The 23,843-nt window shown below is 36.5% G+C and overlaps 1 protein-coding gene and 1 non-coding gene across 2 annotated transcripts in view; one reads left to right on the top strand and one right to left on the bottom strand.

The window, feature by feature from the left end:
- Nucleotides 1-23,843, top strand: part of LOC100654507 (complement factor H) — a 163,021-nt gene that overhangs the window by 114,782 nt on the left and 24,396 nt on the right. The window contains exons 5-6 of the mRNA XM_064276478.1: nucleotides 19,106-19,288; nucleotides 20,740-20,916. Of these exons, the coding sequence (XP_064132548.1) occupies nucleotides 19,106-19,288; nucleotides 20,740-20,916 (360 nt within the window). The remainder of the gene's footprint in view (nucleotides 1-19,105; nucleotides 19,289-20,739; nucleotides 20,917-23,843) is intronic.
- LOC111750971 (U6 spliceosomal RNA) lies at nucleotides 17,025-17,131 on the bottom strand. Its single transcript, XR_002786042.1, has one exon. It is a non-coding gene; the product is annotated as a U6 spliceosomal RNA (small nuclear RNA).

The following is a 23,843-nucleotide window of genomic DNA, read 5'->3' as shown; positions in this document are numbered from 1 at the left end:
AGATAAAGAATCAAAATCTTTCCCAAATGAAGATACAATCCTGGAATTGCCAGATACAGAATATAAAAAACTAATATACAGAATGCTTCAAGACATCAGGGATGACCTCAGAAATGAAATAAGGCAATCAACAGAAAAAGCCAAGGAACACGCTGATAAAGCAGTTGCAGAAATCAAAAAGATTATTCAAGAACATAGTGGAAAAATTAATAAGCTGCAAGAATCCATAGAGAAACAGCATTCAGAAATCCAAAAGATTAACAGTAAAATTACAGAATTAGACAACTCAATAGGAAGTCAGAGGAGCTGAATCGAGGACTTGGAATGCAGACTGGGGGAGTTAGAGGATAAGGCAATTGACACCAATATAGTTGAAAAATCAGATAAACGAATTAAAAAAAAAAATGAAGAAACCCTAAGAATCATGTGGGACTCTATCAAGAAGAATAACTTGCATGTGATTTGAGTTCCAGAACAGGGAGGAATAACAGAAAATACAGAGAGAATAGTTGAAGATCTGTTGGCAGAAAACTTCCCTGGCATTGTGAAAGATGAAACGATATCTATCCAAGATGCTCATCAAACCCCATACAAGACTGATCCAAAACTTAAATCGCGAAGGCATATTATCATCAAACTTGCCCAAACCAAAGATCAAGAGAAAATTTTAAAAGCAGCCAGGGATAAAAGATAGTCTTTTTAACAAATGGTGCTGGCATAACTGGATATCCATTTGCAAAAAAATGAAACAGGACCCATACCTCACACCATGCACAAAAACTAACTCCAAGTGGATCAAAGACCTAAACATAAAGACTAAAACGATAAAGATCATGGAAGAAAAATTAGGGACAATGTTAGGATCCCTAATATAAGGCATAAACAGAGTATAAAACATTACTAAAAATGACGAAGAGAAACCAGAGAACTGGGAGCTCCTAAAAATCAAACACCTATGCTCATCTAAAGACATCACCAAAAGAGTAAAAAGGCCACCTACAGATTGGGAAAAAATTTTCAGCTATGACCAGTGCCTGATCTCTAAAATCTATATGATTCTGTTAAAACTCAACCACAAAAAGACAAACAACCCAATTAAAAATTGGGCAAAGGATATGAACACACACTTCACTAAAGAAGATATTCAGGCGGCTACCAGATACATGAGAAAATGCTCTCGATCATTAGAGAAATGCAAGTTAAAACTATGATGAGATTCCATCTCATTCCAACAAGGCTGGCATTAATCCAAAAAACACAAAATAATAAATGTTGGAGAGGCTGCAGAGAGATTGGAACTCTTATACACTGCTGGTGGGAATGTAAAATAGTACAACCACTTTGGAAATCTATCTGGCATTCCCTTAAAAAGTTAGAAATAGAACTACCATAAAAAAATGCAACCCAGAAATACCACTCCTCGGAATATATCCTAGAGAAATAAGAGCCTTTAAACGAACAGATATGTACAGAAATACATAAACAGAAAGCTATAAACAGAAATACACATGATCCAGCAATCATGTTTATCGCAGCACTGTTTACAATAGCAAAAAGCTGGAAGCAACCAAGGTGTCCATCAACGGATGAATGGGTAAATAAATTGTGGTATATTCACACAATGGAATGCTATGCGTCAATAAAGAACAGTGATGAATCTGTGAAACATTTCATAACATGGAGGAACCTGGAAGGCATTATGCTGAGTGAAATTAGTCAGAGACAAAAGGACAAATATTGTATAAGACCACTATTACAAGATCTTAAGAAATAGTTTAAACTGAGAAGAACACATTCTTTTGTGGTTATGAGAGGGGGGAGGGAGGGAAGGTAGGAGAGGGTTACTTCCTGATTAGATAGTAGATAAGAACTACTTTAGGTGAAGGGAAAGACAATACTCAATACATGGAAGGTCAGCTCAACTGGACTGGACCAAAAGCAAAGGAGTTTCCAGGATAAACTGAATGCTTCAAAGGTCAGTGGAGCAAGGGCGAGGGTTTGGGGACTATGGCTTAAGGGGACATCTAAGTTAATTGGCAAAATAAATTCTATTAAGAAACATTCTGAATTCCACTTTGAAGTGTGGCATCTGGGGTCTTAAATGCTAACAAGCGGCCATCTAAGATGCACCAATTGGACTCAACCCACCTGGATCAAAGGAGAATGAAGAACACCAGGGTCACGAGATAATTATGAGCCCAAGAGACAGAAAGGGCCACATGAAGTAGAGACTTACATTACCCTGAGACCAGAAGAACTAGATGGTGCCCAGCCACAACCGATGACTGCCCTGACAGGGAGCACAACAGAGAACCCCTGAGGGAGCAGGAGAACAGTGGGATGCAGACCCCAAATTCTCATAAAAAGACCAGACTTAATGATCTGACTGAGACTAGAAGAATCCCGGTGGTCATGGTCCCCAAACCTTTTGATGGCCCAAGATAGGAACCATTCCTGAAGCCAACTCAGCAGACATGGATTGGACTGGACAATGGGTTGGAGAGAGATGCTGATGAGGAGTGAGCTACTTGGATCAGGTGGACACTTGAGACTGTGTTGGCATCTCCTGTCTGGAGGGGAGATGGGAGGGTAGAGAGGGTTAGAAACTGGCAAAACAGTCACGAAAGGAGAGACTGGAAGGAGGGAACAGACTGACTCATTAGGGGGAGTGTAAATGGGAGTATGTAGTAAGGTGTATATAAGTTTATATGTGAGAGGCTGACTTGATTTGTAAACTTTCACTTAAAGCACAATAAAAATTATTTAAAAAAAAGAGAAATAAAAAAATAGTTACTAAATGTATTTGTGAGATTTTTGTTGGAATTTCAATAAATTTAGAAATCAATTTGAGGTCATTTGACATCATAACAATATTGAGTCTTCCAACATATTAAGATGGTATATCTTTTCATTTATTTAGATCTTTTTAAAAATTTTTTTATTGTACTTTAGATGAAGGTTCACAGAACAAACTGGCTTCTCATCAAACAGTTAGTGCACACATTGTTCTATGACATTGGTTAACAACCCCACTTGGTTAACAACCCCACGACATGTCAACACTCTCCCTTCTCAACCCTGGGTTCCCTATTACCAGCTTTCCTGTTCCCTCCTACCTTTCAGTCCCTGCCCCAGGGCTGGTGTGCCTCTTTAGTCTTGTTTTGTTCCTTGGGCCTGTTCAATCTTTGGCTGAAGGGTGAACCTCAGGAGTGACCTCATTACTGAGCTGAAACGGTGTCTGTAGGGCATACTCTCAGGATTTCTTCAGTCTCTGCCAGGTCAGGAAGTCTGGTCTTTCCTTCTGAGTTTGAATTTTGTTCTACATTTTTCTCCAGCTCTCTGGGACCCTCTACTGTGATCCCTGTCAGAACAGTCAGTGGTGGTAGCAGGGTACCATCTCATTCTGGACTCGGTCTGGCAGAGGCCATGGAAGATGGAGTGATCTTTCCCTCCTGTCTTTTGTTTTCTTCGTCCATCCTTGCTCCTGAAGGGGCGAGACCAGTGGAGTATCCTAGATGGCCGCTCACAGGCTTTTAAGACCCCAGATGCTACTTAGTAAAGTAGAATGTTGAACATATTCTTTACAAACTATGCTATGCCAATTGAGGTACATAGTCCCCGAGCTCAGGGTCCCCACAGCCCAGCAATTTGTTCCCTCAGGGAATTTGGATGCGTCTATGGAGCTTCTATGACCTTGCCTTGTACAAGTTGTGCTGGCTTCCCCAGTATTGCGTACTGCCTTACACTTCACCAAATTTTCCACTTATCTATTGTCTATTGAGTGTTTTTGCATCCACACTCCTCCCCTCCTCCCCTCCCTTGTAACCATTAAAGATTGTGTGTAAACTTTTTGTATGTAAACCCTTTCATGAATATTTAGAGCAGTGGTCTCATGCAGTATTTGGCCTTTTGTGATTGACTTACTTCACTCAGCATAATGCCCTCCAGATTTATCCATGTCGTGAGCTGTTTCATAGATTCATTGTTGTTCTTTATCATTGCATAGTACTCCATTGTGTGTATGCACCACAGTTTGTTTATCCATTCATCTGTTAATGGACATCTAGATTGTTTCCATCTTTCTGCTACTATGAACAATGCTGCAATGAACATGGGCATGCATATGTCTGTTCATGTGACAACTCCTATTTCTCTAGGGTATTTTCCTAACAGTGGGATTGCTGGATCATGTGTATTTCTGTTTATAGCTTTCTAATGATGTGCCATACCATTTTCCAAAATGGTTGTATCATCTTGCATTCCCACCAGTAGTGCATAAGAGTTCCAATTTCCCTGCAGCGTCTCCAAATTTGTTATTTCCTGCTTGTTTGATTCATGCCAGTAATACTGGGGTTAGATGGTATCTCACTGTGGCCTTCATATGCATTTCTCTACTGGCTAAAGATGGTGAGCATTTCCTCATGTGTCTGTTGACCACTAGAATGTCTTCTTTGGTGAATGTCTGTTCATTTCCTTTGCTCATTTTTCAATTGGATTATTTGTCTTTTTGTTGCAGAGGTATTGGATTTTCTTGTAGATTTTAGAGATTAGACCTTTGTCTGATTTGTAATAGCCCCAATTTTTTTCCCAGTCTGTAGGTTCTCTTTTTACTCTTTTGGTGAAGTCTTTTGATGAGCATAAGCATTAAATTTTTAGAAGATCCCAGCTATCTAGCTTATCTTCTGGAGCTTTCGTGATGTTGGTTGTGGTTTGTATCCTGTTAATGCTGTGTATTATGGCCTGTACAGTTCATCCTATTTTTTCTTCTATGAATTTTTGGCTTTATATTTAGGTCTTTGATCCACTTTGAGTTAGTTTTTGTATATGCTGTCAGGCATGGGTCCTGTTTAGTTTTTCTGCAGATGGACATCCAGTTTTGCCAACAGTATTTGTTAAAAAGACTGTCTTTTTCCCATTTGATGGATTTTGGGCCTTTATTGAAGATCACATGACCATAGGTGGATGGATTTACATCTGGGTTCTCCATTCTGTTCCATTGGTCAATGTATCTGTTGTTGTACCAGTACCAGGCTGTTTTGACTACCATAGCTGTATAGTAAGTTCTGAGGTCAAGTAGTGCAAGTCCTCCTACTTTATTTTTCTTCTTCAATAGTGCTTTACTTATCCGGGTCTTCTTCCCTTTCCATATAAAGTTAATGATATGTATTTCCCTCTCTTTAAAGAATGTTATTGGTATTTGGATTGAGATTGCACTGCATTTGTAAATCACTTTGGATAGAATTGTCATTTTCACAATGTTGAGTCTGCCTACTCATCAGCATGGTATGTATTTCCATTTACGTAGATCGTTTTTTGTTTCTTGCAGTAGTGTTTTGTAGTTTTCTTTGTATAGGCCCTTTACATTCCTGGTTAGATTCATTGCTAAGTATTTTATTTTTTTAAGGGCTATTATAAATAGTATTGTTTTCCTGATTTCCTTTTCATTGTTGTCTTTATTGGTGTATAGGTATCCAACTGATTTTTGTGTGTTTATCTTGTATCCTGCCACTCTGCTGAATCTTTCTATTAGTTCCAGTAGTTTTCTCGTGAAGTCTTTTGGGTTTTCTATGTATTGTATCATATCATCCCCAAATAACGACAGTTTAAATTCTTCATTACCAGTGTGAATGCCCTTTATTTCTGTTTCTTGCTTTATTGCTATAGCTAGGACTTCCAACACAATGTTAAATAGGATTGGTGATAAAATAGCCTTTTCTTGTTCCTTTTCTCAAGGGGAATGCTTTCAGCCTTTCTCCATTACGGATGATGGTGGCCATTGATTTTACATACATGCCCTTTATTGGTTGAGAAATTTTCCTTCTATACTGTATTGAGAGTTTTTATCAGGAATGGGTGTTGGACTTTGTTGAACGCCTTTTTGGCATCAATTGAGATGATCATATGATTATTTTCTTTCTCTTTATGTAGTGGATTACATTGATTAATTTCCTATGTTGAATCATCCTTGCATACCTGGTATGAATCCTACCTGGTCATGACATAACATGTTTTTGATATGTTGCTGAATTCCATTGGCTTGAATTTTGTTGAGAATATTTGCATCTATATTCATGAGAGATATTGGCCTGTAATTTTCTTTTCTTGTGGTGTCTTTGCCTGGTTTTGGTGTCAGGGTTATTCTGACTTCATAGAATTAATTCTGAAGTATTGTTCCCTTTCCTAGGTTCTCCAGGGGTTTGAGTAGTACTGGTATAAGCTCTTCTCTGAATGTTTGGTAGAATTCTCCAGTAAAGTCACCTGAGCTAGGGCTTTTTGTTTTGTTTAATTTTTATTGTGCTTTAAGTGAACGTTTATAAATCAAGCCAGTCTCTCATACAAAAATTCATATACGGCTTGCTATATATATATATATATATATATATATATATATATATTTTATATACTCCTAGTTGCTCTCCCCCTAATGAGACAGCACACTCCTTTTCTTCATTCTCTATTTTTGTATCCATTCAGCCAGCTTCTGACCCCCTCCGCCCTCTCATATCCCCTGAAGACAGGAGCTGCCCAGGTAGTCTCAAGGGTCTACTTGATCCAAAAGCTTACTGCTCACCAGTATCATTTACTATCCCATAGTCCAATCCAATGCCTTTCTGAAGAGTTGGCTTTGGGAATGGTCTCAGTCTTGGGCTAACAGAAGGTCTGGGGACAATGACCTCTGGGGTCCTTCTAGTCTTAGATCATTAAGTCTGGTCTTTTTATGAAAATTTGAGGCCTACATCCCACTGTGCTCCTGCTCCCTCAGGCGTTCTCGGTTGTGTTCCCTGTCAGGGCAGTCATTGGTTGTAGCCAGGCACCATCTATTTCTTCTGGTCTCAGGATGATGTACTCTCTGGTTTATGTGGCCCTTTCTGTCTCTTGGGCTCATAATTACCTTGCATCTTTGGCGTTCCTCAGTCTCCTTTGCTCCAGGTGGGTTGAGACAAATTGATGCATCTTAGATGGTCATTTGCTAGCATTTAAGACCCCGGATGCAACCCTCCAAAGTGGGATGCAGAACATTTTCTTAATCGATTTTATTATGCCAATTGAGCTAGATGTCCCCTGAAACCATGGTGTCCAAACCCCTGCCCCGGCTACGTTGGCGTTTGAGGCTTTCAGTTTATTCAGGAAACTTCTTTGATTTTGGTTTAGTCCAGTTGTGCTCACTTCTCCTGTATTGTGTGTTTTCTTCCCTTCACCTAAAATAGTTCTTCTCTACTATCTAATTAGTGGATACTTCTCTCCCTCCCTACCTCCCCACTCTTGTAACCGTCAAAGAATATTTTCTTCTCTGTTTAAACTATTTTTCGAGTTCTTATAATAGTCGTCTCATACGATATTTGTCCTTTTGCAACTGACTAATTTCACTCAGCATAATGCCTTCCACGTTCCTTCATGTTATGAAATGTTTCATGGATTCATCACTGTTCTTTGTCGATGCATAGTATTCCACTGTGTGAATATACCATAATTTATTTATCCATTCATCCGTTCATGGGCACCTTGGTTGTTTCCATCTTTTTACTACTGTAAACAGTGAGTCAGTGAACATGGATGTGCCCATATCTGTTTGTGTAAAGGCTCTTATTTCTCTAGGTTATATTCCAAGGAGTGGGATTGCTGGATCGTATGGTAGTTCTATTTCTAGTTTCTTAAGGAAGCACCAAATCGATTTCCAAAGTAGTTGTACCATTTTACATTCTCACCAGCAGCATAAAAGTGTTCTGGTCTTTCCATAACCTCTCCAACATTTATTATTTTGTGTTTTTTGGATTAATGCCAGCCTCATTGGAGTGAGATGGAATCTTGTAGTTTTGATTTACATTTCTCTAATGGCTAATGATCGTGAGCATTTCCTTAAGTATCTTTTAGCTACCTGAATGTCTTCTTTAAAAGTGCCTGTTTGCCCATTTTTCAATTGGGTTATTTGTCTTTTTGCAGTTGAGTTTTTGCAGTATCATGTAGATTTTAGAGATCAGATGCTGATCGGAAATGCTATAGCTAACAACTTTTTCCTACTGTGTAGGTAACCTTTTTACTCTTTTGGTGAAGTCTTTGGATGAGCATAGCTTCCAGTTCTCTAGTTTCCCTTCTGGTGAGGATTTTTATTGATGTTTTGTATACTGTTTATGCTATGTATTAGGGCTCCTAGCATTGTCCCTATTTTTTCTTCCATAATCTTTACTGTTTTAGATTTTTACCTTTGATCCATCTTGAGTTCGTGTTTGTGCATGATATGAGGTATGGCCCTCTTTTCTCTTTTTTGCAGGTGGGTATCCAGTTATTCCAGCACCATTTGTTAAAGAGACTGTCTCTTCCCCCGTTTAACTGACTTTGGGCCTTTGTAGAATATCTGCTGCTCATATGTGGATTGATTTAGATCTGGATTCTCCATTCTGTTCCATTGGTCCATGTATCTGTTGTACCTCTACCAGACTGTTTTGACTACCGTGGCAGTATAATAGTTTCTAAAATCAGGTAGAGCGAGGCCTCCAACTTTGCTCTTCTTTTTCAGTAGTGCTTTACTTATCTGGGGCATCTTTTCCTGCCATATGTGGTTGGTGATTTTTTTCTCCATCTCCTTATAAATTTTACCTTATAAAAATGTTGTTGAAATTTGGATGGAAATTGCACTGTATCTATAGATGGCTTTTGGTAGAATAGACACTTTTACAATGTTAAGCCTTTCTATCCATGAGCAAGGTATGTTTTTCCACTTATGTAGGTCTCTTTATGTGTCTTGCAGTAGTGTCTTGTAGTTTTCTTTGTATAGGTCTTTTATGTCTCTGGTAAGATTTATTCGTAAGTATTTTATCTTTTTGAGGGCTACTGTAAATGGTATTGATTTGGTGATTTCCTCTTTGACGTACTTTTTGTTGGTGTGGAGGAATCCAACTGATTTTTGTATGTTTAGCTTATATATCCTGATACTCTGCTGAACTCTTCTACTAGTTTCAATAGTTTTCTTGTGGATTCTTTAGGGTTTTCTCTGTATAAGATCACGTCATCTGCAAACATAGATACTTTTACTTCTTGCTTACCAATCTGGCTGTCCTTTAATTCTTTATCTAGCCTAATTGCTCTGGCTAGAACCTCCAGCACAATGTTGAATAAGAGTGGTGATAAAGAGCATCCTGTTCTCAAAGAGAATACTTTCAGGCTCTCTCCATTTAGGATGAGGTTGGCTGTTGGCTTTGTATAAATGCCCTTTATTATATTGAGGAATTTTCCTTCTATTCCTATTTTGCTGAGAGTTTTTTTTTATCATGAATGGGTGTTGAACTTTGTCAACTGCCTTTTCTGCAACAATTGACAGGATTATGTGTTTCTTGTCTTTTGTTTACTTATATGATGGATTACATTAATTGTTTTTCTAATGTTGAACCATCCCTGCATACATGGTATGAATCCCACTTGGTCATGGTAATTTTGTTGTTGTTGTTGAAATGTTGTTGAATTCTTTTGGATACAATTTTATTGAGGATTTTTGCATCTACGTTCATGAAGGATATAGGTCTGTGATTTTCTTTTTTTGTGGTCTCTTTCCCGGGTTTTGGTATCAGGGATATGCTGGCTTCATAGAAAGTTTGGAAGTATTCCTTTCTCTTCTATACTGTGAAATACCTTTAGTAGTAGTGGTGTTAACTCTTCTCTGAACGTTTGGTAGAACTCTGCAGTGAAGCCATCAGGGCCAGGGCTTTTTTTTTTTTTTTTTTTTTTTTGTCAGGGAGAGTTTTTAAATTACCTTTTCAACCTCTTCTTTTGTTATGGGTTTCTTGTTCTACCTCTGCTTGTTAGTTTAGGTAGGTAGTGTGTTTCTAAGAAATCATCCATTTCTTCTAGGTTTTCAAATTTGTTAGAGTACAATTTTTCATAGAAATATGATATGATTCTTTTAATTTCAGTTGGGTCTTGATTTCTTATTCAGGTTATTTGCTTCCTCTTCTGTTTTTCTTTTGTCAGTTTGGCCAATGGTTTATCAATTTTGTTAAGTTTTTCAAAGAACCAGCTTTTGGTTTTGTTAACTCAATTGTTTTTCTGTTCTCTATTGTATATAATTCTGCTCTAATTTTTATTATTTTCTTTCTTCTGGTGCCTGAGGGTTTCTTTTGTTGCTCTCTTTCTATTTGTTCAAGTTGTAGGGATAATTATTTGATTTTGGCCCTTTCTTCTTCTTGTACGTGTGCATTTATTGATATAAATTGACCTCTGAGCACTGCTTTAGCTATGTTCCAAATGTTCTCTTAGGATGTTTCTTCGTTCTCATTGGATTGTCTGAATTTCTTTATTCCATCCTTAATGTCTTTGTTTTTTGAGCAAGGTGTTGTTCAGTTTCCAAGTGTTTGATATCTTTTCCCTGTTTTTTTCTGTTATTGATTTCTACTTTTATGGTCTTATGGTCAGAGAAGACGCTTTGTAATATTTCAATTTTTTGATTCTGCTAAGGCTTGCTTTATGACCTAATATGTGGTCTATTCCAGAGAATGTTCCATGTGCAGTAGAAAAGAAAATGTACTTGGCTGCTGTTGGGTGGAGTGTTCTATACATGTCTATAAGGTCAAGTTGGTTGATTGTGGCACTTAGATCTTCCTTGTCTTTATTGAGATTTTTTTTTCTGGATGTTCTGTTCTTCACCAAAAGTGGTGTGTTGAAGTTTCTTACTTTTCAATACTGTTACAGTTTGTTTTATGTATCTTGCCACCCTGTCATTGGCTTCATAAATATTTAATATGGTTATATCCTCCTGGTATATTGTCCTATTAATCATTATATAGTGTCCTTCCTTGTCCTTTGTGGTGGATTTAACTTTAAAGTCTATTTTTTCAGAAATTAATACTGCCACTCCTGCTCTTTTTTGATTGTTGTTTGCTTGATATATTTTTTTTCCATCCTTTGAGTTTTAGTTTGCTTGTGTCCCTTGTAGGCAGCGTATAGATGGATCTTTTTTTTTTTTTTTTTTATCCATTTTGCCCCTCTCTGTCTGTTTATTGGTGCATTTAGTCCATTTACATTCAGTGTAATTATGAATAGGAATGACTTTACGTGCTGTCATTTTGGTGTCTTTTTTGTGTGTGTTGTTGATAGTTTCCTTTTCCCATTTAATTTTTCCCACTTAACCTGAGTAGTTCATATATTGTCTTCTCCTCTTATTTGTTGTTGTTGATTTTGATTCTGCTGAATCTCTATTTTTTTCTTGTATTTTATTTTGATGAGTAGGCTTATTATTCTCCTTTGTAGTTACCTTAATATTTACACCTATTTTTCTAAGTTTAAACATAACTTTTATTTCTTTATATTGCCTTGTCTTCACCTCCATATGAAAGATCTATAAGTACATTTCTTAGTCCCTCTTTCTAGTTTTAATATTGTCTTCTTGTACATATTGACATAGCTGTTTCCCTGTTTTGAGCATTTTTTAATCTTGAATTATTTTTGTGATCTCTCTATCTAGGTTTACAACTGATTACTCTGTCCTATGTTCTAGTCTTGTGTTGATATTTGATATTATTGATTTTCTAACCAGAGATCCCCCTTTAGTATTTCTTGTAGTTTTGGTTTGGTTTTTATGAATTCCCTAAACGTCTGTTTATCTGGAAATGTCCTAATTTCGCCTTCATATTTGAAAGACAGTGTTGCTGGATATATGATTCTTGGCTGGCAATTTTTTTCCTTCAATGCTTTATATAAGTCATCCCATTGCCTTCTTGCCTGCATAGTTTCTGCTGAAGAGTTCGAGCTTATCCTTATTGACTCGCATTTGTAGGTGACTTTTCCTTTATCCTTAGCAGCTCTTAAAATTGTCTTTATCTTTGGTTTTGGCAAGTTTAATTGTAACATGTCTTGGTGAGTTTCTTTTTTGATCTACCTTATGTGGAGTTCGATGAGCATCTTGGATAGCTATCTTCTAATCTTTCATGATATCAGGAAGTTTTCTGCCAACAAATCTTCAACAACTCTCTCTGTATTTTCTGTTATCCCTCCCTGTTCTTGTATTCCAGTCACTCATAGCTTATTTCTCTTGATAGAGTCCCACAGGATTCTTAGAGTTTCTTCATTTTTAAATTCTTTCATCTGATTTTTCTTCAAATATATTGGTGCCAAGTGTTTTATCTTCAATCTCAGTAATTCTGCCTTCCAATTCCTCAGTTCTGCTCCTCTGCGTTTCTATTGAGTTGTCTAATTCTATAATTTTATTATTAATATTCTGTATTTCTGATTGCTGTCTCTCTATGGATTCTTGCAGCTTATTAAATTTTTTGTTATTTTCTTGAATATACTTTTTAATTTCTTTAGCTGCTTTATCCATGTCTTCCTTGGCTTGTTCTGAGTGTTGCCTAATTTCCTTCGTGATCTCTTCCTGATGTCTTGAAGAGTTTTGTATACTAACCTTTTGTATTCTGCATCTGGTAATTCAGGGAATGCACTTGCACCCAGAAGATCCCTTGATTCTTTGCTTTGAGAGTCTGTTGAAGCTATCATGGTCTGCTTCTTTATATGATTTTATATTGAGTGTTGTCTCAGAGCCATCTGTAAGTTATTATATTAGTTTATTTTATGTTTGGTTACTATATCCTAGCTTCTTACTTCGTTTTGTTTTGATATGCCCAAATAGGTTGCTGGAGTGTGCTAGCTTCATTATTTTCACCTTTGAAGCTCTAAATTTCTGTCTTAGATGGTTAGAGCTGTTATGAGGTAAATGAACCTAAGAGTCCATTCCCTTTTCTTGTATGGATTCAGCTCAGGTGTCCAAGTAGTTGGTCATCAAGTGTGTGGTACAGGGTCTGTCCTATTGTCTTAGAGGGACAGGGGAGATTGGTATAGGTACAAGTATCTGGTTGCAGCAGGTCTTCATGCTCTGAACAAGGCAGGAGCTGACAACTGTCCCCCAAGTGTCCATGAGGAAAGTGCATCCCTGTTCCCTAGAGTGCATGGGTGGATAGGTTCTGCAGACAGACCATGAACACCCAGTGCTTTTGGGTGTAAGGACTTGGAGGTACCAGTTATCCTTGGACCCCTGTTATGGGTGGTGGGTTGATGTGGGTGAAGCCATCAGTCCTAGGCCCCTGATGTGGGCAGGTGAGGACCCTGTTTAATAGGCAAAGCAGTGTCAAATATCAAACACCCACCTCTCCACCACACAGCTGAAACAGTTGCAGTCTGACAACAAGGGTCTATTCTCCTAAAATGGGCCCACACAGGTCCATGCAGGAAGGAAAGTTATTCAATGTCCATGGACTGTCTATGCCTGGACAGGAGTCTCTTCTGTCTTGAGCTCCCCAGGTTAGTGGAGCTGGCAGATTATCTTTTCCCCCACTGTGAATTTATTCCTTCTCCAAGGCTGAGAGAATGGCTCAGAATGCTCAGTAAAACCTACTCAGGCCCAGGGAAATAGCCATGGAAGCTGGCTTCAGGGCTGGGGGTGTGGTAAAATCTACGCAATTACTTAATTTTTGCCAATAACGCTGTTCTTCTCTGGTTCCAGAGGTGTGAGTAGGTGTGTGGCTGGCTGTTTCTCTCTGAGGAAACAGTGGCTGGAATACTACTGCCAGCCAGTCGCAGTCACTTCCGGGAATGGTGCTTGAGGGTTCTGGCGATTCAGATCTGGTAAATCCTATCCACCTGTCTCCCTCCCTCCCCCACCACTTAGTCAGTTTTCTAACTTCACCTTTTATGTTCAGGACTGCTAGGTTGTCATAAATGTAATCATTTCACTTGTTTTTTTTCAGGTCTTTGTTGTAAGAGGGATCACCATAAGTGTCTGACTACTCCACCATTTTGGCCCTGCCTCTCCAGGGCTTTTTTTTCTTGGGAGTTTTTTTTTTTTTTTTTTACTACTTTTTCAATCTCTTCGCTTGTTACGGGTCTGTCCAGATTTTCAGCATTGCTTGTGTTAGTTTGTGTAGGTAGTGTGTCTCTAGAAATTTGTCCATGTACTCAAGATTTTCAAATTTGTTGGAGTATAGTTTTTCATAACACTCTGTTATGATTCTTTTTATTTCAGTTGGGTGTGTTCTAATGTCCTCCATTTCATTTCTTATTTGGATTATTTGCTTCCTCTTGTGTTTTTCTTTTGTCAATTTGTCCAGTGGTTTGTTGATTTTGTTGATCCTTTCAAGGAACCAACTTTTGATTTTGTTAATTGTTTTTTCTATTCTCTATCTCATTTATTTCTGCTCTGATCTTTATCATTTCCTTTCTTCTGGTGGCTGTGGGCTACTTTTGCTGTTCTTTTTCTATTTGTTCAAGTTGTGTAGCTAATGTTTTGATTTTGTCCCTTTCTTGCTTTTTGATGTGTGCATCCATTGCTATCAATTGACCTCCGATGCTTGCCTTGGCTGTGTCCCAAAGGTTTTGGTGTTATGTGTTTTCATTTTCATTTAATTCAAGGAAATTTGTTATTCCATCTTTGATTTCTTCTATTATCCAGTGGTTTTTAAGCAGGGCGTTATTCAGTTTCCATGTAATTAATTTTTTTCGTTACTCTTCCTGTTGTTAATTTCTACTTTGATGGTGCTGTGGTCAGAGAAGATACTTTGCATTATCTCAATGTTTTGGATTGTGTTGAGGGTTGCTCTGTGGCCTAAGATGTGATCTATTTTGGAGAATGTTCCATGTGCATTGGAAAAGAATATGTACTTTGTAGCTGTTGGGTGGAGTGTTCTATACATGTCTATGAGGTCAAGTTGGCTTATCGTGCTCTTTAGCTCTTCTGTATCTTTGTTGACTTTCTTTCTAGATGTTCTGTCCTTTACCGAGAGTGGTGGGTTAAAGTCTCCTACTGTTATTGTGGAACTGTCAGTTTCTCTTTTCAGTGCCATTAGAGTTCATTTTATGTATTTTGGAGTGCTGTCATTGGTGTGTAACTGTTTATTATGATTACGTCTTCATGATGGATTGTCCCTTTAATCATTATATAGTACCCTTTTTTATCTTTTATGATGGATGTTGTTTTAAAGCCTTTTTTTTTTTTTTAGATTAATTTTGCCACTCCTGCTCTTTTTTTTTTTTTTTTGGTAGTTATTTGCTCGATACATTTTTTTGATCCTTTGATTTTTAATAAATTTGTTTATTTGTTTCTTAGGCGTATCTTTTGTAGACAGCATATTGACAGATCCTGTTTTTTTAATCCATTCTGTCACTCTGTGTCTCTTTATGGGTGCATTTAGGCCATTTACATTCAGTGCAATTAGTGATAGGTGTGAGTTTATTTCTGTCATTTTGTAGTGCTTTTTTTGTGGTGCTAACATTTTCTTTGTTCCTCTTATTTTCATGTGCTGAATTCCTTTTGTTTCTGGATTTCTTTCTTGTTTCTTTTGTTTTTATTGAGGCTTTATATTTTTCTTTATTTTGATGAGTAGATTTGTTAACTTTCTTTGTGGTTACCTTGAAAATTTGCCCTTATCTTCCTAGGTCTGAACCAGTCTATTATTACTTGGCATCACCTTGTCTTCCTCTCCATTAGAAAGTTCTATACCTACACCTTTTATTCCCTCTTTTATTGTTCTGACATTGTTGTCATTTACAGATTAACCTCTCTGGTTCCTTGTTGCAATTCTTTTGGTTTTGGATAGTCCTTGAGAGTTTATTTAGATCTTTTTAAAATTTCTTACAACAGTATTTGTTGCACATATTTTGTTATATTTCTTGTTAAGTATTTCATGTTTTTGGTGCTATTATGAATGGCTCTGTTTTTTAAATTTAGCTTTCCATTTGTTTATTGCTAGTATACAAAGATATGACTGAATGTTGTATATGGGCCTTGTATTTTAAACCTTGTTAAACTGAGATGTTAGTTCTTAGAGTTTTTTTTTTTTTTTTGTAGACTATTTGGGGTTTCTGTGTAGACAATTACACCATCTTTGACAGAGTTTTATTACTTCCTTTTCAATCTCTCTCTATGTATATTATTTCTTTTTCTTGCCTTGTTGCATTAGCTAGATGTTCCAATGCAAAGTTGAAAAACAGTAGGGTTGTTTTTTCTAAGACTTTTAAAAAATTTTTATGTCATATGTAAGAAACATTTCCCTAACTCAAGATTTTACTTTATGTTTCCTACTAGAAGTTTTACAGTTTACATTTAGGTCTATGTTCCATATGGAGTTAATTTTTTTATTTAATGGGAGGTATGGAGCAAACCTTACCCATTTGTATTTTAGTATTCTATTGTTGCAGCACCTTTTGTTGAAAGAGTTTTCTTTCTCCACTAAACTGCCTTAGCATACTTGTAAAATATCAGTTGTCATAGATGTTTGGGTCTATTTTGGGTCTTTCTATTCTGTTCCAAAGATGTTTTCTCTAACTTGACACCAATACTACACTGGCTTGACTACTCAAGTTTTCTGATGTCTTGACATTAGGCAGTGTTAACTTTCCAAATTTATTTATTTATTTCAAAAGTTTATTTGTGGTTCTTTTCATTTCTATATGACCTTTTGAACAACCATAACAATTACTAAAAAAAAAATTCTGGGATTTTTATGAGGATCGCATTGAATCTGTAGATCAGTTTTGGGAAAACTGACTTAAAAGTATTGAGTTTTCTGACTCATGAACATATTGCATCCTTTTTTTATTAAGTATTCTTTAATATTTCTCAGCAATATTTTCAAGTATTTGATATACAAATGTTGCACACATTTTATTAGATTTATTCCTAACTAGTTCATATTTTTTATGCCAGTGGGCACAATATTGTTTGTCTTTTTCATATGTGTGTGCTTTAGGTGAAAGTTGATAGCTCAAGTTAATTTCTCATTCAAAAATTTATACACTTTTTTTGTGTGACATTAGTTGCAATCCCCACAATGTGACAGCACACTACCCTTTTCCACCCCAGGTTCTTTGTGTCCATTCAACCAGTTCCTGTCACTTCCTGCCTTCTCATTCTGCTTTTGGACAGGAGCTGCCCATTTGGTCTTGTATATCTGATTGAACTAAGAAGCATACTCCTCCTGTGTATTAGTTTTGGTTTTATAGTCCTGTCTAATCTTTGCCTGAAGAGTGGGCTTCGGGAATGGTTTCAGAAAAATATGAAAGACTTCATGAATTTGTGGTTCATCCTTGTGCAAGGGCCATGCTAATCTTCTCTATCTGGTTCCATTTTTAGTACATGTGCTGCCAAAGCGAGCACACAATATTGTTAGTCTTAATTTCAATTTCTGGTGATTCACTGTGGATATGTAAGAATAAATTGATTTTTTGTGTTTATTGATTTCATCATATCTTGTAATTTTGACAAGCTCACTTCTGAATTCTAGTAATCCATTGGATTTTCTATATAGACATCATGGTAACTGCAAATAAAGACATAATTATTTCTTTTTCAGGCCAGGAGCTTTTTATTTCTTCTTCTTGGGTTATTTATTGCCCAGAACCTCTAGTAAAATATTGAATAGAAGTGGTGACAGTAAACATTCATGTATTCGTCCTGATCTTAGGGTAAACACATTTAGTCTTTCACCATTGGTATGTCTACATTTTTCTTTTTTATCTTCTTAATATGGTGAATTACACTGATATACTTTCTAAGAATAAATCATCCTTGTATCATTTGATAACCCATTTGATCCTAATATCCTTTCATAATATTTTGGATGCAGTTGTTAAAATTTTGTTACGAAGCTTTACATCTTTGTTCATGAGGGATATTGGTCTACTGTTTTTTAGTATTTTTAATAAATTTATTTGGTTTTGGTAATAGGATAATGCTGGCTTCAGAAAATGAAAGGCAGATAAGTCCCCCCTCTTCAATTTTATGGACACTTTATGTAGAGTTATAATTTTTTTCTCCCTTAAGTGTTTGGTAGAATTCACTTGTGAAGCCATCTGTACTTGGATTTTTCTTTTTGGAAAAGTTTTTGTTTTTTAAACTAAAACTTCTATTTGTTTAATACACGTAAGTATATCCATGTTATCTACTCTTTCTTGATTGAATTTTGGTAGGTTGTTGCAGTCAAGAAATTTCACAATTTGTCTAATTTGTGGATTTATTGGCATAATAGACAATAACATTATCGTTCAAAATATTCTTTTATCATCCTTTTATTTTTTGTTGTTATTAGCAATTTGAGTTTTCTTTTTTTTTTCCTGATCAGTCTGTTTAAAGGTTTGTAATTATATCCATCTAAGATTTTTCCTCCATTAATTGCTTCTTCTTTTTTTTTTTTTTTTAGCTATCTTAATTTTTGCTCTGATCTTTCTTTAGTTTCTTCCATTTTCTTTGGGCTTAATGTCCAATACTTTTTCTAATGCTTAATGTGGAAATCAAAGTCATTGATGTGGAACGCTTTTTCTTTTCTAATACAGGTATTTAGTATGACAAATTTCTCCCAAAGTACCACTTACTGTGGCCACCAGCATTTTTCTATGATGCTGGAAGCTATGCCACTGATATTTCAAATACCAGCAGGGTTACCCGTGATGGACAGGTTTCAGCAAATCTTCCACAGCAAGAAAGACTAGGAACAAAGGCCCAGTCACCTACTTCCAAAAATTAGCTAATGAAAACCTTATGGATCACAACAGAACATTGTCTAAATCACTTGCTCTGGACACATCATCAGGAGGGATCAATCACTAGAGGAGGACAACATGTTTGGTGAAAAAAGGGACAGAAAGTATGAGAGAGATTCTTGGTGAGAAGATTTGGTAAAATAGTTGCAAGGATGGACTTGAACGTGCCAGTATCATGAGGATGAGCAGTACCAGGCAACATTTCATTCTGTTAAGAGTCAATGCTATGGCAATTATCAATGTATTAATGGCATACCACTTATAATTCCTTAAAGGAGTTATTAGAAATCTAATTGTTTAATGGATCTGGAATCCCACAGTGTGCTAAAGCTCTGTGAACAACTGGCTCTTTCTTTGTGCTTGTTTTAAATCTTGCCTCATTTCAAAAAATCTTTAACAAAGTTTCTTGATTTAATATCTTAGGAAACTTAGCTTATTTTCTCTGACACAACAACTTGTATAATTACAGTTACTTCAGATTTTCATTTACAAAGGACTTTTTATTATTTTATATTGTCTTATTATTTCATTCTGGGCAAAAAAAAAATTTATTGAACATATGCTTATCTTCACTTGTGCTTTCTTCATCTAGAAACATGTTCAAAGTCAGATACAAATATTGTGAATGGATTTATTTCTGAACCTAGGCATACATATCCTGTGTATTATCAAACACAATACAAGTGCAAACCAGGATATGTAACAGCAGAGGGTAAAACATCAGGACCTATCATATGCTTGGAAAGTGGATGGTCAACTCAACCCATATGCATTAGTAAGTAATTTCTTAGACTTATTCTTCTGATAATTAAAAAAACAAAATTTTACTTTAGTTAATTCTCTTTACTAGGGAGTTGGAGAGTTGGGATGGGGCCAAGATGTTTTCATTTGTAAGTACAAATAAAACCCTATGAGAAATTACATATAATGTAGAATTTATATATATGATATAGAAATCATAGGTATGTGATATAGAGTTCATATATATATTGTATGTAAATCATATATATAACGTAGAAATCATATATCATGTACAAATCCTATACGTATACATGTACATAGAGTTAGTTGTGTCTCATTTGCCTTTTGAGAGTAATTACTGATAGGAAGGAGGATCATTCCATTTTTTCATTTCAGGTTTTCTGTATTTTAAAGAAATTCTGTGATTTAGAAACTAGTGAGGGAGACTCATGTATTCGGCTGTAGACTGGTGTGTTTTCAGCTGAAACCTTCTTGTCTGTTGTGACTGTGTTTAGGTGATCAGCCTTTAATATTGGAGTACTTGCTCCTAGACATAAACGTCATGTTTTTAACTGAAGAGATGAGTCCATAGTGCAGAATCCCAGGAGATTTGACCTTTATAATTTATATAATTAATGCTTTAAGAGAGGCTCACTTATGAAAATTCCTTCTGTCCTTTTGGAAAATCTTCATAAAAGTCTAGGTAATGAAGAGAAACATTTCTTGATAGTGCTAAATTCTATTGTGTTGAGAGTTTACTCTGCCCCACTACCTAGAACTTTATAAAGACCCTCTAAGAATAGTTTGCTTATTTTGCCTTATTTATGCACTATATTTTCCCAAAGCTCCTTAGTGGTATTTTAGAAGTAAAAAATATCTATCCTAGTGTGTAATTATCTTTTTTTTTTCATCTTTTATGTTTACTATGTGATCTGGCTAAAGAAAAAATTACAAAGGCTCCTCTCATATCGACTTTTTTACACTAAATTGGAACCAAATAACTATTGCAATAGTTTCTTATGAAAGAGAATATGTCAGATAATGAGTATATAGATCTTTATATCCGATTAATGCATTTTTTCTGGCATGTATGTCTCAACTGGAAATAAGATTGTCATCTTAAATAAAGTTATTGTGGCTTTCTGAAAAAGAATTATACATTTCTAACTTTTTTTAATGACTTGTTTTATTACCAGCATATGATAAGCTCACAAGTATAAATAGAATTGAGAAAAATACACTTAATATAAATTTTTTTCAGATGATTGAAGCAACGTCAAGAATGCTATATATGTAAAGATGTATATATATTGTAGTAATGATTTCAGGAGAACAATTTATCTTTGCTCTTCTCAGATTATTTTTAAAAGGTACTTAAATATTAGCACATAATTATTGGGAAGAATTTTTGCTTCTGGCATGGGATTTACTCAGCTTCCACATTCAATAACATGAAATGAAATTCTCAATTTTATCACTCATTAGAATCTTGTGATATGCCATTCTTTGAGAACGCCAGAGCCAAAAGTAATGGCACGTGGTTTAAGCTCAATGACCAGATGGACTATGAATGCAGCGCTGGCTATGAAAACACAGGTGGGAGCACCACAGGCTCTATAGTATGTGGTGATGATGGCTGGTCTGACACACCCACGTGTTATGGTAAGTACTGTCCTTTTTTTTTTTTTTCTCCTTTCTGGTATTCATTTCTTTGGGATAATATAATTATTACACCTTTTCAGGAGTAATCGAATTACCTAGAGACATTGTTAAGAAACAATGATTAAAATCTAGGTGTCTCCTTCTGATTTAATGTAAACTGGGAGGAGATGGTGTTTTGAAGCCCAAAACTATAATCTATCTTTAAAACAGTGCATCATAGTAATGTTTCCTGTGGGCCACATACATTACAGATTAGTCATTAAAATATAAATTATTTTCAAGTAATACTAAATGCAAACTTTTAAATTATTCAAAACTGGGCAGCCTTTACAAATTACGGTTAGTCACAACCTTTTCAGTTATTTTACTCCTGAGTTTTTGTTTTGCTTTCCCACCTTCAATTCTTGCCAGGAACTCTTCATTTTCAGATATCAACACATTCTCTGAACTGTTCTGAAAACCTCTTGTATGTTTACCAAACAGTTGTATGTTTCCAGGTATAGAAAGTAGCATTGAATCTGTGAAAAATGAGTGGATATAGAGTGTTCCAAGCAAAGGAAAAAATATACGCAAAGCTCTAAAGGGAAAATTTGGGGAATAGCAGGATGAGAAGAATCTAATCAAGGTGTAAGCTGAGCTGAGCTGAGGTTGGATTAGAGGCATAAACAAGATTATCCAGGTTATTTCAGGGAACATTAGCATTGGATTAATTTTGGGCTTGATGAAAAGACAAAAACATTTTAACAAAATCAGCGATATAAATAGACTTGCATTTATGAAAGTTTTGTTTGTTTTTGTTCCTGAATGCTGTGCATGAGATAGTCAAGACAAGAAGAAATGAGTCCTTTGAAGGGTAAGAAATGGTGGGGATTCAGATAAGGTGATGGCTGTGGAGATGCAGAGAAGAGGACAAATTTTGGATATATTTGGTGGTAGAAAGGAGAGGCAATGTTATTAAATGTTGGATCAAGGGACTCACATGTTTTTCTTTGTTTTTCAATAACAAGGAGGTAAATGGTAATGCCAGTGTATGGTTATCTGTCTGTCTATCTGTATTGCGCATGCAGACAGGCTGTACCTCAAACTTCCAGGCAGCCATAAAACTGCTAGGAATGAGTACATCCACTGGTATCAACAATTCCATGGGTCCTGAACACACGAGACACACAGTATTGAAAAAGTGAAAATCATTCTTATTATTTATGGAAAGCAAACAGTAAACAATTACAGTTACCACAGGTTCTCAAGGGGGAAATGCTTACCTTTCCCCAAATTACCCACATCCATTCTTACATTGCTGGACAGGCACATTGTGGTTCAGGTCAGATGCTGTGTTCACATCATGGCTGCCTGCATGGGTCCCAAGCCTTCTACTCTACTCCTGGTCCTCACTGAGCCTGGCCTCATTCTTAGGAATTCCTCTGCACAGGATACCCTGAGCCTCTGCTGGTGGGGCCTTACAGACTTCTACCACTGGCTCCTACCAAGCTACCCATACCTACACTGCTCAAGAGCCTGCATGAATCCTGCCTTGCTTGGAAGGAGAGAGTTGTGCAATGCCAGCACAAGGCACAAACAGGCTTCTGCCTTGCAGGAACAAGTGTTATAGCTCTTTTAGCTCCCTCAACAAGTGCCCCAGCACCCTGATTTCTCAGCAAGCCTTCTGCCTGGAGACACTCAGCTCTCTCTCCATGGGCCAGAAAGGTCACAACTGGTCTTGAAGACCCTGTCACTCATACTGCTGCAGCTGTCTCTCTGCTGCTTGGCTCTGCTGTCCTTGCTGCAGTTATTAGCCTTTTGCCTCTTTTTCATTATTACAGCTCTCTTTTCTAGGTCTAGGAGGTTCTCTCCCCTTCTCCAGAGACTGTTCCCTCATGATAGCAAGTCCAAAGTATGTGAGACAAAGTCTTGCCACCATTGCTTCTAAGGGACATTCTTGCTGTACTTCTTGGAAGACAAATTTGTTCAATCTTTTGACAGTCTATGGTATATTAAATATTCTTCCCCAAGGCCATAATTCGGAGGTGTCAATTCTTCTTCAGTCTTCCTTATCCATTGCCCTGTTTTCATTTCCACATGAAATGATTGAAAACACTGTGGCTTGGATCACGTGCACCTTAGACATAAAGTGACATCTTTGCTTTTTACACTTTAAAGATGTATTTTGCAGCAGATATGCCCAATGCAATGCATCTTTTGACTTCTTGATGCTGCTTCCATGGGTGTTGATTGTGGATCCCAGTAAAATAAAATCCTTAACAACTTCAATCTTTTCTCCATTTATCATGATGCTTATTGGTCCAGTTGTGAGGATTTTTGTTTTGTTTATGTTGAAGTGTAATCCATACTGAAGGCTGTAGTCTTTGATATTCATCAGTAAATGCTTCAAGTCCTCTTCATTTTCAGCAAGCAACGTAGTGTCATCTGCATTTCACAGGCTGTTAATGAGTTTTCCTCCAACCCTGGTGCTGCGTTCTTCTTCATATCATCCAGCTTCTCATATTATTTGCTCAGCATACAGATTGAATAAGTATGACGAAAGGATATAACCCTGACACACAGCTTTCCTGACTATATACAACTCAGTATTCCATTGTTCTGTTTCAACAACTGCCTCTTGGTCTATGTACAGGTTCCTCATGAGCACAATTAAACATTCCAGAATTCCCATTCTTTGCAATGTTATCCATAATTTGTTATGATCCACACAGTCGAATGCCTTTGCATAGTCAATAAGACACAGGTAAACATCTTTCTCGTATTCTCTTCTTTCAGCCAGGATGAATCTAACATCAGCAATAATATTCCTGTTTCCCTGTCCTCTTCTGAATTTGGCTTGTATTTCTGGCAGTTCCCTGTCAATGTACTCCTGCAACCATTTTTGAATGATCTTCAGCAAAATTTTACTTTTCTGTGATATTAATGAT

This window comes from Loxodonta africana, chromosome 25, assembly GCF_030014295.1.
Source record: "Loxodonta africana isolate mLoxAfr1 chromosome 25, mLoxAfr1.hap2, whole genome shotgun sequence".
NCBI classification, from domain to species: Eukaryota; Metazoa; Chordata; class Mammalia; order Proboscidea; family Elephantidae; genus Loxodonta; species Loxodonta africana.
This window is presented reverse-complemented; position numbering and strand designations above follow the sequence as displayed.